Genomic DNA, 17193 nt, shown 5'->3' with positions numbered 1-17193 from the left:
ACATATTCTTTCCATGAAAAGAAAATTTTTGCCCCTTCAGATTTTGCTGGGTCTTTCATGGTTACAAACAAGAATAGTACCATCAAAACACCTCGGGATCAGTCGAACACCTAAATCAGACCCGATCGAATAATCAGGCCCGGACTGGTCAGGTCCGCGATCGCGGAGGACCCCCAGTTAACGAAGATAATAGATGAAATAGTTTCAATAAGTGAGTAGCTTAGAAAGATCTGTTACTTTAGGCCTAGGGAAATAGTAGAATATTGAAGCATCTTAGCTAAGCCCCTTCTATTTTAGTATAACAACATTGTTAACTGTTATATACACAGTATTTTGGATGGATTTAAATCCATTTTTCATTTAACAAATAATTTTGACCTAATTCATTTATACTTTGGAGTTAACAAAAAACTGCACTTTAGAACTCAAAACAGATAATACGATTTTCAAAAAATGAGTTGTTTGGCTATCACAATAAAATCTTCAGTTGGGTACCGAAGGAGAAGATTTATAAACAAATATTCAACTCAACTCTTGAAAATCTAGAGGGGGCTAATGATAGTTTCCAGAACATTCAGAGCAATTTCAGAAAAAAAAAGCTGTAAAACAAAAACTCAATTTTTTATCAAAATTGCAGGTGCAATAAATAAATATGTAATAAAAACTCGTTGAGATCTAAGGGAAGGTGACATTGTGGAATATAGTAGATTTCGTTATGCATCAATAGAAAGGTAATAGAAAGTTTCCTTTGCAATATTATTTAACTTTAAAGATCCTCCAATTGGTATCTGCTCTGTAATTGCTCTGAACGTTCCTGGTATCACCATTACCCGCAATAGTCCGATTTGTACCTACTCTGAAATTACTCTGAATGTTCCGGAAACTATCATTACCCCCTTAAGATTTTTAGGAGTTCAATGTTTGTTTATATATCTTCTCGTTCGGTACTAAATGTTTCAGTTTACCTTAACCCACCTAAATATGCTATTGTCATAGCGAAGCACGCATCATTTTTGTGAACATCATATGATATGTTTTCATTTCAATTATGGATTCTCATCAAGAATCGACCACATCAATTCAATACTGCAATACTGCTCCGTTGTATTTATTGGCAGTTCTACAGCATGTGTTTGGTAGTATTGTGGTATAATAAAAAAAACTGTGATTTTCTTATTTTAATGAATAATAAAGTCAATAAAAGTTGACAATCAAAATATTCGTATGGAAACCTAGTTGTATTCTGGGAGAGAGCAACGAATTCCCCAGTAAAGAGCCATTTAACAGGTGAGGGCCCCAAATGGTCCCAGTCCAGCCCTGCGAACAATACTGCACTAGATAGTTGCATAAACATGTCTTGACTTGCCAAGCACCAGTAACATTGTCTATAAGTTCTGTGTAATTTAATTATAGCATAATTTCCGGAACTTTGGAAACATCCCTCATAAATAAACGTCATTGTTACGCTGTTTCCTGCATCTTCAGAGGTCTTCATCATATCATTTCATTATACATAGTTTCCTTTTCCGAACGCCGCAACATGTAAGAAAACATCACTACTTCTCGTCACGATTTTCAGATATCCCCCTTCATCAGAAATATAGGACCCTTAAACTATAATCCTCCATTTTTATTATCCCCCTAAAACCGGAGTCCCCGTAGTATCGTAAATATCATTAGGAGGGCCCTAGTCGAGAAACTAGGTCGGCCGGCAATGCAATCCATTCCCCCACAGTCTCAAGGGGCGCAGTGCATCCAATACAAATGCATTTTTTCCTCCTCATCCAGTCATTGCACCCTCAGGTCTACGGCTCCTGAATAATTTCAATCAGTTCGTTTTGTTACGGCTTTATCGATCTGATCCGGACAAGGAGACTGCTGCCCGTCTGGAGGGGGTGAATGTGGAGGTCAGGGATGCGGTGTTGGCAAATGGTAACGTGAAAATAAAAGTTTATTGGGACAGCTATATCGATATAAATATTCCCACGGGACTTGGAGCTTGATTGGGGTGGGGGAGTTGAGAGGTTTACACAATTCTTGAAAATGCCGAGTGAATACAGGCTCTCGCATCGGAAAAATACGAATCACAATGACTTCGCCTCGATGATATGGAATATACGTATCTCAATAGTTCTGAGTAGAGAGGATGAATGGAAACCGAGCATCGTCTTTGTTATCTCGGAAGTGGTAGGGGATGCAGAGTCGCTCGAATTCGGGAAACGTCGCGCAATTTCATCTGGCATAATATGGAGGTATCAGGAGATTAATTTTTCCGACATGATTCAAGGAAATATGTGATGACTTCTTATTCTCATTTGACCTTTTGTCAAATTTTACACACCAAATAATACCAACTTGTTCATACCAGAAGACAAAGAAGCTGTCATATTTCCATGCCGTCTGCTCAAAAATTGAAGTGGATATTTAAGACAAAAAAAAATTATCGCACTTGAATCAAATTTTCGGTATTTCTGTAAATACTATGTGGGTCCTCACGATAATGGATTTATTAAAAAATATTACTGAAAACTCAACCCTTCTAGGTGCATGATTTTCTTGCGGTTCGTATGTGCCATAATGGACTATTCGACTACTGCAACTCATCTGGTGTTATGTAGTATCTTGTAGATTAATTGTCGTGGGTTTAACATGCGATTAGAAGCCTTCCAACTTGAACAATTAGTGTGTTGGTCGAACGAAAGTTCAACTCATCAAGAAGTTGCTAACTATTTCCGGGTTTCTCAAAGTGTAGTTAGTAGGACAGGGAATCGCTATCGTAAAAGTGCTGCATATGTTCATGCCCTACTGATTAGAGGTAAGGTAATCAGTGTCATTTTCGATCTAATGCAGAATGCTCTGCGCATGATTGAGCGATGGTGCGAGTACGAGCTCTAAAAAACTGTCGGTGCGATCAGACCGTGACCTACAGCACAGAACACACCAATACTTGACTTACTTTATGACCTACAGATCCTTCCCCACTCCGGGCATGGATAGTCACCAACCAGATCTGGCCGCCACTGTATTCTTCTCGAGTGTCCATTATAACTGTGGACCAAAGACCTCCCCTGTGATCTGTCTAACGCTAGTTGTTCCCAGTTATGATTGAAATTAACTGATTTTAGGGACTGATGCAGTATATTCTTGAACAGCTTATACTGTCCTCCTGGTTTTCAAGCTCCCTTTGTGGATTCGCCATACAGAGCTATTTTGTGGAGTCTTGTGTCTTGCATCCTGAGAATGTGGCCGCTCCATCTGAGTCGGGCCCTCGTTACTTGAGTCCCGATTGTTATACATACAACTCGCGCGTTGCAAGACTTCTGCATTTGAAACTTTGTGGAACCATCTGATGTGCATTATTTGTCTTAGATGACGTTGATTTTGTTCAAACTGTTTAATATGTTGCCTGTAAGGCGTCCAGCTTTCGCTTCCGTAAAGAAGCGTTGGGAGGACCACTGCTTTGTAAACAGCTGTCTTGGTCTTCAGATTGAGGTCGTGATTTTGAAACACTCTATCCTTCAGCTTCCAGAATGCCCGTGATGCCAAATTGATACGGTTGTGTATTTCCGTGTCCAGGTTAGCCCTAGTATTTATGAAGCTTCCCAAGTATTTGAACTGCTCGACCTGTTCTAGAGTTTCATCCTCCAGGCTGATATCCGTTTGAACGCTTTCTGGCGGACTTTGGTTTTGTCGATATTGAGTCTAAGGCCTAAAGCTTCGTATATATTTTTATAGGTGTACAACATTATCTGTAGATCCTCTGAGCTGCTAGCGATAAGTGCGCAGTCGTCTGCATATTGAATAAGTTCCGTGATAAACTTTGTACGGGTTTTTGCTCTGAAGCGCTTCAGGTTAAACAGGCCTCTATCAAATCTGAATCTTATTCCACACATGTCAGCATTTATCGAGACAGCTATGGCGAAAATATTGAACGGTGAAGGCGCTAACACACAGCCTTATTTTATTCCAGAGTTGGTTAAGAAATGGTCGGTTTTAGAGCCATTATGCTGTATTCTAGCGGTGTTTTTGGTATGGAGGCTTTTACACACTGCTAAGAATATTTCGGGTACTCCAAGGCGTCCCATGATTTTCTATAGCGCTCTCCGATTCACCGAGTCGAAGGTCTTACTTAAATCGATGTAGGCTGTATAGATCCTTGATTGTTGTTCACGGGCCTTCTCCTGCAGCTGTCGCAGTGTAAAAATTAGGTCCACCGTACTTCGATTGGGTTGGAAGCCGCACTGGGATTCAGGTACCTAATAGCTTTTCTTCGAGTGGAATCAGACGATTAGCCATAATCTTCGAGAGAATTTTACCGGCTACACTAAGCAACGATATGCCCCTGTAATTGTTGCAATTTGACGTATCGCCTTTGTTCTTATAGAGGTTGATAACTAAAGCGTCTCTGAAGTCTTGTGGCACATCTGCTTGTTTCCAGATCTTGCGGAATAGTGTAAGGAGACTATTGACAATGTCTTCATCCAGGGCTTTGAAAATCTCCGCTGGAATGCCGGAGGTGACTTATTATTTTTCACATTTTTTATCGCACCTTCGATTTCCGACATTGACATTTCGTCATTGTCATTGTCTATATAGTTTCGCTGTCGGTGAACCAGTCTGGGGATTTTCGGGAGCGTTCTATGCCGAATATTTCTTTGGCTGTATTTGTGAGAGATGATTTGAAGCGTAGCCAATGACTCTCAATGTCGTCGTTGGTGGTGTTTGACTATATTTGACGGCAGCTGTGAATCTTTCTTTTGTAGAAGGGTTTTATAGTTTGGAGATTTGAAGGCGCTCTCCTAGTAGTAACTTGAGGTGATTCAGGATTACTCATTCACTCTGGTACACTCGTACGCTTGTGCAAGACTGTAGGTCATGAGCAACCTTGGTTTTCTTAAATTTGAGTAATTACAAAAAGAATTATTTTATTATGTTCATTTCACATTGCTAGGAGAGCAATTTATATTTTCATTTGAAACAGTTGTAAAGCTTAAGGGCGAAGGCTCTATGTTTCACGATTCTTTGCGTGACATATTATTCACTCTTTCCCTCAGAGTTATTTGGCAAAAGCAGGGAGGTTCTCTTCGACTTCCGCAAATCATAAATCCATCAAGTCATTGGGAATGCTCGAAAAAATATTCTTCGTTCTGGGAAAACGTGAGACTCTCTCCTGAACATTTTTCGCCGCTGAGTAAGATGTAAGCATCTTTAAAACATAAGAAAACCGCAAGAAGGAGACGAGGAAAATCGTAATTTGGTCTTAAGGGACATTCATTGGTCCACGGCGTGCAGTTGGGAGATCGGATGAGATATGGGAACGTTACTTAATTCTCCCCAATGGACATTTCCCCCGTGCGTTGTTCCATCCACTTAGAAATATTTTTTTGTTGAAATATGCGACTGTTTCACGCAACGGAATCTCGTGTAGAGTAAAATATGTCGGTTTGATAAGAATAAGCCCCAACTTCATAAATATGGTCCCTCAAGGTGATCTCTTCTCGACAAAGAGTGGAGCCCATCAAAGTAAATTTCTCCTGAAATCGCCGCTATAAAATATGCCGAAGCTATCATCCCCCCAAATCCAGTGCGATCTCGTGAAAATTCAAGTACGTGTAAGCAGATGAATCATTAGTTCATTGCACTTGAGCAGTACCTAATCTACTTCATTCACTTCTATAAAAGGCTGTGACTAGAGTCCCGACTCGGGACTCGTGTCCAGTCATGTGTGAAGTCATTAAATTCGGGACTGATATTCGGTCCCGAATTCAACGATGCACTGCACTGAAATCATTAACCAGTGAAAGGAGTAGCGAAAAACTCAATTTTCAGTACAAATCATAAGCTTATACCCAGTCAAATAGAAACAATGATTCATATTTCAATTGTGCATGTAGTTAAAGATAAATATGTTGTTAAAGTATTTTTATTTTCAAATCATCACATTTATAAAGAGAAAAAAGAGCAATCTTGAAATGAAACATCTAAGGTGAATATTTTAAACAGAACCAATACCTTTACCTTTTTGGCAAAATTTTCATACACTTCAAATAAAAATACATTTTATTGAGGACCGCAGCATTGCATCATTATTTCGTATAATATATCATACATTTTACAAATATATTTGGCAGCTTTCTTTCTCGATCACATTTTTTTGTCAAGAATGGCTGTAAGGAAGAGGTTCACTTCTGAATCAAAAATTACGTCTGGCAATTTCAGTGGATCAATTTACACAAAGCAATTCTCAACTCTCTCACCAGTTAGAATTGCATACTTTGCTACACCTTCCATTCTCAAATTCCAAGATAGTATTTTCTCCTGCCTTTTCAATCTTGATTCAGAAAAATCCCACACTATTTTTTGATAAGGAATCACTCCTTGAATTTTGTCGCAACTATTCATAAATAATATACGATTCGCGAATATAACCTCAAAACCCTTTTACAATTGTCAGGACTGAACAAAGATCCCGAGTAAGGTCAAGAGACTTGTTTGGAAATTGAGTCATTTGAATTCGTCAGTCGGAACTGGACACAGATCCCGAGTCGGGACTCTAGTCACAGCCTTTATGGCAGCACTCAGTTGGCCATGGAAATTTGACACATTCCACACTATAGTACGAAAATTTTTTGGTTTTAAATCTATGCTGTCCGTTCTAGGTAAGATTCTCAGTAATTACCTATTTCTCACATCGTGAATTTACTTCAGAAAATAAATTAATTCGAAAAAAGAGTGTGGTCAAACGAAAACTCAGCACCTCGGACCCGTCAATGTCTGATTCGAGGGGGAACAACTTTTCTGCCCTTTTCATCCCTATAACTGCAACCCCCTAACGAAGGTGAGCTCTACCCCTTGATTTTGATTAGGGATGAGGTGTGTTGAAGATCTTATCGAGTACTATCTGACCCTGAAATTTCGCTTCAAAATTTCCATCGATAACGAAATGACAGGTAAAATAATGGAAAAGTACTTACTTTTGTGATTTTTCTCGAAAAATAAAGTACACTTTGAAAATTCATCGATAGTACCTAACTATTTCTAAGCCAAATATTTTGTTTGTACCCTAAACTTTAATGGGATAATGGCACCCCCAAAATCCGAAGATAACATCCTCAGTTTCAAAAATTCTCTATTTATGTTTTGCTTACAACAGTACTTCGTTAGTAACTATTTATCGGTCAAAAATTCAAAAATGAGGGTGCATTTTTGGGGTCATTATCCCATTATATGTAATGTATGTATTTGTATGTTATTTATTTGTAACAATAATAGTAATAGTAACTAGTAACAGTAATAGTTACTAACGCTAAGCTGCCCAACCGAATTTTATATTCGGGTGCCCGTTAAGTTAGCACCCAGCGTAATACTGTAATTTTCTTTCATTTTTATCGAAATAGAAACGAGAATTTTGTTGTAACAAATAGTTACAAACGATTGCAAAAAGAGCTAACATCATTTTAGAAAAAGTAGGTGCACGGGCACTAGGCATATCGCTATATAACAACAATATGATTTCAGTTTTGATAGCTCGGCATTTTATTTTCTTTGAAAAGTTTTCGAGAGACAGTCTTAAATTTTGTATTATGTACCTATTCAGCACGCACTTTCATATTTATAAAAAATATCTAAGAAAAGCAACAAAACAATCGTTTTAAATAACAATGATCTCTTCAAATTTGTTATGTAAAACTAAAAATATCGGATGATATTAAATATAACAGGCGAATCTAATTTTCATAGTAATCTGAATAAAATCACAACAGAAATTAGTCAAGTCCCATTGATAATTAAGTAGGTAAAGCTCCATCGATATGTTAATGGGGCCAGGCCGGCTAAGGTTGGCAGGTGGTACCTGAACGAGCGTTCGCTAGGAGGATTTTTGAAAGAAGTTCTATATTCCATACAAATCAGGTATACAGGGTGTTTCACGAGTGGTCGGTCATAGACTTATGGAGAATGCAGAGCCTTTCAGGAAAGTTGTTTCCGAGGTTGCTTCTCTTGTACTTTAGGATATTAGTTTCGGAGATACATTATATATATTATATATTTTGTGTTCAAAGGGTGGTCTTATTTTAATAAAATTTTGTTGTCTCGTTGACAGGACAGCCCTGAGATTATTGATATTTATCTTTCAAATATCAAAATCTATATCTTTTATTAATTCAATGTCCACTTCACGGCACATTTTTTGCAAAAGAGAAACGATCGAACGAAATCATATTATATGTTCATTTTTGAGAATACGATTCTATTCAGTTATAACTTCCATTGCCACCTTCACATATTTTGGATAGCAAAAGCCCTACATTTAATTATTTTTCTTTCATTCTGGGACATCAACACACCAAATGTTCAAGCAAGTTGTTCAAAAATATTTTTGAAATATTTATTATTGAACTATGAATTCTTTCGAAACTATAGAATATAAGATTGTGATTGTGCTTGCTCTGCAATATGAAGAAGTTCGTATTTCTCAGAAAGTATGGATTTTTTGTACATTGAATATTCATTATGTGAATTGATTTCGAAGATATCACTCGTCATTCTGCTTAAGATTTGATAACTTTAATCGAATTCATAGTTGAATAATATATTTTTCAAATATAATTTTTAGGCAGCATACGCTTGCTGTGTGTTGATGATTCGGAATGATAAATAATTGAAAAGGAGGCTTTTATTATTCGAAATCTCGGTAGGTAGCTCTAGGTAGACTTGAGGTAGACTACTCGTTCTCAAGTTCTGTATATCGAAAATTTAAGCCACAATCCATAAATCACCCTGTATCCCCGAATCTAATGGCCAACCGCACATGACATATCATACACCCTGTATGATATCACCATATACCTGATATTTTAGATTTTTATAAAATTTCTTCATTGCTATGTAATGTTTAAAATTTCTATACATTATGCACAGGCTGGCCCGTTTAAAATTCCCGATCCCCTTATCTGAGAAATTGTAAAAGCTACAAAAAATAGTTTCACATAAAAGTTGTTCATGCTCTTTCGAACTTTACTTTTTTGATAAAAAAAATTTAGAAAATCAATTACAGACAGGGTGTTAACAAAAAAATACCTTTTGTTGAATGAAACACCCTGTATATGATAAGATATTTTAATAGTACTTGAAAAGACATTTTCAAAAACATAGGTCGAAGAGGGTCCTCGATTTTTTGGTTTTGACTCATATGCATTTATCCTTCGAAAAATGTCCAACTTCAAAGGCCTGTAAAATAAAGGGTGGTCCATCTAGTGTTTGGAATTTGAACTACCGATTATTTGACTTTATAAACGTCAACTATTCTTTTTGACGTGACTAATATTTAGTTGAAAGTTTGAAGTTTACGAAATGGGACGCTATTCGGCTATTCGGGAAATATTAAAAACTTATTTCCAAAGTGGTGAGTCTTCTACTCAAACTGTGAGAAATTTAAGAAAAAAATTCGACAAAAAAAATGTTCCAAAAACCCAATTTGTGGATCAATTTGTGAAGCGTGTTCGTGAAACCGGAATGTTGGTGGATAAACCAACACGTGTACGTACACGTCCGGTCCGTTCAACCGAAAATATTGCTGCTGTGGCTGAAAGTGTGCGTGAACAACCATCAACATCAGTTCGCCATCGTTCTCAACAATTGGACATTTCACGCACTTCTTTGATGCGAATTTTGCGTAAAGATCTTGCCATGAAGCCGTACAAAGTTCAATTGGTGCAACAGCTAAAGCCAATTGACCATCCGAGTCGTCTACGATTCGCAAATTGGGCGGAAAATTGTTTGGCGGAGGATAACGAATTTTATCGAAAAATCATCTTTTCGGACGAAGCTCATTTCCACCTCGGTGGTTATGTTAATAAGCAAAATTGTCGCATCTGGGGCACAGAAAACCCGCACGTCGTCATAGAGAAGCCAATGCACCCACAACGAGTGACTGTTTGGTGCGGACTTTGGTCTGGCGGCATCATCAGTCCATTTTTCTTTGAAAATGAAGCAGAAATCGCCGTAACCGTTAATGCCGAGCGCTACCGCGCAATGTTGAACGATTGGTTCTTTCAAGAAATTGAAGCTGACGACTTGGACGATGTTTGGTTTCAACAGGACGGTGCAACGAGCCATACAGCACACGCCACAATCGATGTTTTACGCCGCATTTTCGGAAATCGAATAATCGGCAGAAATGCTGATGTGAATTGGCCACCAAGAAGCTGCGATCTGACGCCATTGGATTATTATCTTTGGGGAGCGGTGAAAGATAAGTGTTACGCCAACAATCCAGAAACAATTCAAGACCTCAAGACCGAAATTCAAGCTGCTATTGGTGAAATAGAGCCCCAAACAATCGAAAATGTATTAAAAAATTGGGTGGAACGAATAGGCTACTGCCAAGTCAGCCGTGGTGGTCATTTGGCCGAAATTATTTTTCATAAATAAATGTCATGAACCAACCTTTTAAATAAATGTTCAACCATTGAAAAATATTGAGCAGTTTTTTTTTTATAGCAAAATTAAATTCCAATTTTTAAATGGGCCATCCTTTATATTCTATGGAATCTAGAAAGTCCTGCATGGTGTCAAAAAAATTGTAATTCAGTCTTCTTCTTATTAATACTTTTAAACTTCGAAGTTTACAAACAAGTAATCAGTGTAATTTGAAAATTATAGTTTTTTTCAATTTTGTTAAATGACACACCCTATATACATTTTCGCGTAAAGCGTTCCAAGAGCTATTTGATGATATAGCATATCACGGGTTTCTCCTGGTCATAGCTTAAGAGTTACAAGTAATTTACTTTGGTAAATCTAGAATATTGGTATAATTGAGTAATGAATGAGTTAAATCGTATCTAAAGCAACATAAAAAAAATATGTGTCAAAGCTAGAAATGTCAGCTCTAGATTGTACAGATAATTTTTTGTTGTTGCTATAATAACGCTTTCTATATAAAAATCCACTAATAAGAATCAAATTACATTTTTTCCAACATAAATTGATTAGTATATCTTAAATTAAGACTAGGAGACCTATGTATGACCTATGTATGTATTAATATACATTATCAAATAGCTCTTGAAATTCTCTATTTGAAAATGTATTAATATATTGGGTGTTCCATTTGAAAAAATTGAGTAAAAACTACAATTTTCAAATGTTGGCAAAAAAATGGCAAAATGTCTTTTCGAGCTCTATTCAAATATTTAATAACATATGTATAGGGTGTTCCATTTAACAAAACATAACTTTTTGCCACCACCCTGCATATAATTGATTTTCTTTTCAAAATTTATCAAAAAAATAAAGTTCGAAAGAGCATGAACAACTAGCTATTATACTTTCACAAATAAGGGTATTGGGAATTTCAAACGATCTATGTTGGTAATTTGACACAAGTGAGATTTTCATCTTTGCTGGCCGAGTCCCGACTTCTACGTCAGAATGCGTGAAATGAAATATCTGTCAATTCTCTTCGTGCAATCGTCTAAAAAGTTTCCGTTCATATACCGTAACATCCGAAGAAACGAGAATACGAAAACACGGATAAAAGCCCGCTATCAAATGACTTGCTACACATTATCCAACTCAAGCCTTTCTGAACTCCCCTAGGTATTTTCCATTTTCCAGATGAAGTGCCGTCCCAAAAGCTCAACGATGAGAAAGTTTGCATCGGTTTTAATGGATTAAAATGACGGAGATGTTTCCGAACATCGATGGCACTCGAATCCATAGAGAAACCATAAAGCGATGTCGCGAGAAGTGCGGAATGGGATAATAATGAGTATGGAAATAATTTCTCTGGTGTCGAAGATCTTTTTATTGCGGAAAGTCGGCGGACTATGGGAAACGCTCAGACTTTCGCTCACTCTCAACAGATGATAATAGTTATTCGCCGTGCTTACGAAGCGTAGTAATAATATGAGTAAGAGTGTTGAATAATGAATAATATTTTATGTAGATGTCTTTTTTTTCGTATTTATGTTGCCATCCTTATTAGTTCATCTTACAGGCAGGTCAACGAAACTTACACCCCAAGTATTTTCTACTTCAGGATGAAATTGTGCGGAAATGGTGATTTCTGGGAAGGGAAGTTCGAATTTCGATGTGAATGAGTGTGCAACTATCCTTATTGATATTGGATTGATGTGGCCGATACTTGTTGAGAATCCATGACTGAACCTATAGCTGGCAACGGAAATCGACAAGAGTTTTGTAATGACTCATAATTAGATATGATTTAGTATTGAGGGTGTACAGGGTGGGCAAAATTCGTTGTCTACTGAAGGAATCTCGAGAACTATAGCAGCTAGAAGAAAACGGACGACACATTCTCAAGCTCTTTTTTCTTGACTAATCCAAAAGTGAAAACAGATCCTGCCTAACGTTCATAGATTTTGAGTTATGAACGAAAATTGAGAAACTGTCATTTTTAATGAAGCTGAATAACTCGCTTATTTGAACTCGTATTCGAAATCCGTTGTTATATTTTTTTGATCCAGTCATTTTCGAGATACGACAGGGATTTCTGATTTTTCAAATATCAACAATAGTTGAAAGTTCTTTCATCTTGCTGCAATTTTTTTGCTGATTTCAAAAATGTATCACATGTCGCGATTTACATGAATATAACATAAGAAAAAAAATTCAATACTTTTTCCTGCCTTTCGATTCGCTGTTGAATTTTCAGTAGACTGGCGTAACCATAGCGACCGTTCAAAATGCATTATGGTTCGTGAACTCCACATAAGTCTATGTAAACTCAACCTTCTGTGATAGGAATCACCGACAGTCGAATAATTATTTCTTTTATATATCGATATCGAGATCGATATCCTTTCAAAGAAAGTAAAAGACTTTCGTCTGATTATTAAAGGAGAAAATTCATTCAATTATCGTTTTTCTATTTATGAGAGAATCTTGAAGAGTCAGTAATATAAATAAAATACGATAGCTACCTATAATTATAATCTTTGCAAAAGTAAGATGATGAAAAATAGGTACTTCTGTCAACGGTAATGTTTGAATTGTAAACCATCGTAAGATAAGCATGCCGAACATTGCGAACGCTGACAATCATCTAAATATTCATTCAGCAATCCGTGATACCAATCATAGAGGCTCAGGTTCACAAAAGATAAAGCATATTCAATGGTTGCTATGGTAAACCAGCCTACTGATAATTCAACAAAGAATAAAAAAACAGGAAAAAGTATTAATATTTTTTCCTTCAGTTTAATTAATGTGAATAGCGACATATGATACATTTTTGAAATCACAAAAAAATTGCAGCAAAACGAAAGAACTTTCAATTATAGTTTAGATTTGAAAAATCAGAAGTTCTTGTCGTATCTCGAAAATGACTGGATCGAAAAATTCAATAATATCATATTCAAATTCCTCATAAAAAAGTCCCTGTAGAATGAAAAAACAGATTTCGAATACGAGTTCAAATAAGCGAGTTATTCAGCTTCATTGAAAATGACAATTTCTCAATTTTCGTTCATAACTCAAAATCTATGAACGTTAGGCTTGATCTGTTTTCAGATTTTGAATAGTCAGGAAAAAAGAGCTCGAGAATGTGTCATCCCTCCAGTAGACAACGAGTTTTGCCCATCCTGTACATTAGTCAGCACCCACTCTCAAGGTCAGGTAGTGGAACAACTATCGGCGACGCCCTTTGATGTAGGTATATAAAATTACAACATTCTCTGCAAGTATTTTGTAATGATTGAAAATAGTCACTCAGTTAGTTCATAGAACAGAAAACTTGAGAAAGTGGTCAGACCATATTTTAGTGAAACGCGGGGGCTCAGTACCCCATAGAAGTTGCTGCCTTAACCATGTCGTTTCAAAAGATTTGTAATGACTGAAAATACATTTATTGCTCAAAAATCATATATTATTTGAGAAAAAAAATAGTCAGACCACATATCAATAGAACAGAGGCAGTCAGCAGTCACCCAAAGTACGGATATTGTAATTTAACATAAATCAAAGAGCGTCGCCGCCAGTTGTTTCACTGACCTTGAGAGTGAGTGCTGACTCATGTACACCACCAAAACCAACTAATATTTGAATATGAGCCATTAAGCCATTACAAAAGTCTTGGGGATTTTCGTCGACAGCTCTCGGACTAATAAATCAGATTATATGATTCTCACAAAAATGACACGACACGTGTGTCGCTATCACAACAGCTCAAAAGCATCTTCAGATGGGTGAAAAATTGTGAAAATCATATAATCTGTTTCGAGTTCATCCTTTTGAAAAGGACTTTCCGTTAAATATCCTGAATATTTGTTATGTTGGGAATTCAATTTTCTCGATAAGAGAAACGGGGTATCGATACATACGGGGTGGTCCAACGAAAACTTAGCACCTCGATTTTCGGACTTCAAAATGAAAATGTGGAACCATCAATTTCTGATTCGAGGGGGAACAACTTTTCCGCTTTTTTCATCCTTCAACGACCTAACGGTCGTCAGTACAACACCTTGATTTTGAATAGGGATAAGGGGTGTTGCGATAACTAATTTTGAAGACCGCATCGAGTACTATCTGACCCTGAAATTTCGCTTCAAAATATCCATCGATAATGAAAAAACAGCGAAAATAGTGAAAGAAGCAATGTGGAATTCATCTTGAGAATATTATTATTCGTATCTGAAGGTATTTAGTAGTTATGTTGTTAATTTTTCGTCCAAAAAAATAGAAGGACCATTTTTTTGATTTGCCTTAGTCTACCGTGAATTTTTGAACGTTACAAATGTATCAAAGCGATTGTAAATTTGTAGTAGAATTGAAATGGTGTATTCCGTAAGAAAAAGGATGGAAATGATAAAATTATTTTTTAGAAATAACGAGTCAGCGCGAACAACAGCAGCAAAGAGCGATATCCTGGAAAAAATGTATCCGCTGCTTACGTTGTGCAACTGGTTACCACAGACGCTACTGGTTCTGACAGAAACAAAAAGAGGGTGCATAAAAGAGACGAAGCGAGGGACATGGCTGTCTCAGGTCATGTAGCAATGAATCCGACCTGTAGTACTACGAAATTGTCTAATGTATTTGGCGTTTCGCGCACAACAATCATTCGAATCCTTAAATAAAATAAATTCCACCCTGACAAGATACGATTGCAGGAACTGAATGAAGATGATCCCGATCGCTGACTTCAATTCTGTGACGTAGTCTGTGAAATAATTAACGATAATCAATACTATACTCCATTCAAATTTATTTTAGCAGTCGGTTGGCCATGAAATAATTTTCTCAAGTTTTTGTAACTAGAACGGAGTAAGGTTGGCACTCATGAAATATCGTCAATGTCATAACGCCGTTGCCACAACAAATATCAATTTCCATTACGAAAATGCCGAAAGTGATTGAAAAAGGGAGAAGACAGGGTTTCGGGAAGTGCTCATTCATATATGTAGTTACCCTGATATTCTGAAATCCACAATACGTCAGACGGTATCGAGCATATTCACTGTAAGTGAATTTATATAATGTTTCATCTGAATCTAAACGACTTTTATTTCAGCTGAATATTTCCACAATCAGAAAGTTTGTGAATAAAAAGGATGACAAATTATTTCCTTCTATTGGCAGACCAAAAAAGTGGTGTCATTTGAGAATTTTATGTTTGGTTGAATTGATGCGAAACGTTACTACAGGATTTTCGATGAATGTCATCGTAGAATAAGTTCCCGAAAATTGATTTTTCTATTTTTCATTTGACTTGTCCTATACATTGTAAATACCTCAAGGTACCAATAAATACCTAATTATTATCATTATATCAATGAATTAAGATGAACAGAAACAAATACGAGCCAGTTGTCCGGTTAATTGTTCATTTATGTGAAATTTTTGTTCGAAGTTGAAGTTCAGCTTGACTTGAAACTTCCTTTAATTATTTTGACTTCCATTGATGCAAAATGATTTTTTGTTGAAGAATTCAAAATTCTTGTAATTATCTGTTAATTCCTTCGAGAGATACCCATTCCCAACCACTGCATAATATGAATTTCATCTTCGGGTGAATACTTTTGAAATCTACAACTGATGTAACTTATTCAAAAATTAGCCAAAGAAGATAACGAACATTACCTCTCCTCAAGCTAGTGCATATTATGATATTATACTGATCTCTTGTATTTTCCATGCCAATAACTAGATTTGGTATGAATTCAATCAGTTTGTATAAACTTCAATTATGCTCGTCATATATTTTCCAAAGAGATTTGACATTGTGATAAAATACGTAATAACAGAAACTTTTACGTAGAACGGGCAACATAGCGTTGATTTAAAAACCAAAAATGTTTTGACAAGCGTCATAACCCCACATTTTCGTACTATACAGAGTGAAATGTGTCAAATTTCCATGGCCAACCGAGTGCTAAAATAAAAGTGAATGGAGTATACATGTTCGATATCTGGTTTTCGGACGAGTGTTCATTTTACCTTAATGGCATTGTAAACCGGCGTAACTGTCGGTATTGGTCAGATGAAAATACAAAATTTTGTCGTCAGTTTCGTACTCAGCTTCCCCAAAAATTAAATGTTTTTATACCCGATAATCTCACTGGCTACATTTATTTAGATTAACGCTATCCAGCCTGAGTCACTGGATATTTTGCGGACTCGGATCATTAATGAATACCGTCAAATTAGACCAGAAATCTTGAGTAATGTACCCATTTCCAGAATTCAATAAACTAATCACAAAAGTAAGAGCTCTTCCACAATTTTACATGTCATTTCGTTATCGATGAAAATTTTGAAGCGAAATTTCAGGATCAGATAGTACTCGATAACATCTTCAACATGAGGTATCGCAACATTATTCATCCCTATTCAAAATCAAGGGGACGAGCTCACCCCCGTTAGGAGGTTTGCGTTTATTGGGATGCAAAGAGCGGAAAGTTGTTCCCCCTCGAATCAGAAATTGACGTGTCCGAGAAATTTTCCACATTTTCATTTTAAAGCAGAAAAATCGAGGAGTTAAGTTTTCTTTGGGCCACATTGTATATCAATATATGCACTGACCGAAATAATTTGAATTCTGTACCGCTGTTCATGTTTTTAATTAAATCGAACAAACTGGGATTTGTTTCAATTTTAAATGTTGATTAGGTAATTTGCTATGAATTTGAATACTTCTTCTTTTCAAATACATACTTTACAAGGTCATAT

The 17193-nt window shown here is 36.5% G+C and overlaps 1 protein-coding gene across 1 annotated transcript; it reads left to right on the top strand.

The window, feature by feature from the left end:
• Positions 1 to 9687: 9687 nt before the first annotated feature.
• LOC123306500 lies at positions 9688 to 10431 on the top strand. Its single transcript, XM_044888541.1, has one exon. It carries the CDS (start codon positions 9688 to 9690, stop codon positions 10429 to 10431), a length of 744 nt encoding a protein of 247 aa, XP_044744476.1.
• The last annotated feature ends 6762 nt before the right edge of the window (positions 10432 to 17193 follow it).

This window comes from Coccinella septempunctata, chromosome 1 (assembly GCF_907165205.1).
Source record: "Coccinella septempunctata chromosome 1, icCocSept1.1, whole genome shotgun sequence".
Classification (NCBI taxonomy): domain Eukaryota; kingdom Metazoa; phylum Arthropoda; class Insecta; order Coleoptera; family Coccinellidae; genus Coccinella; species Coccinella septempunctata.
Note: the sequence above shows the minus strand (reverse complement) of the source record. Positions and strands in the feature narration are given on the sequence as shown.

What these genes read in the sequence shown, in the direction of transcription:
- LOC123306500 (XM_044888541.1), top strand. Translation starts at nt 9,688, where the DNA reads ATGAAGCCGTACAAAGTTCAATTGGTGCAACAGCTAAAGCCAATTGAC.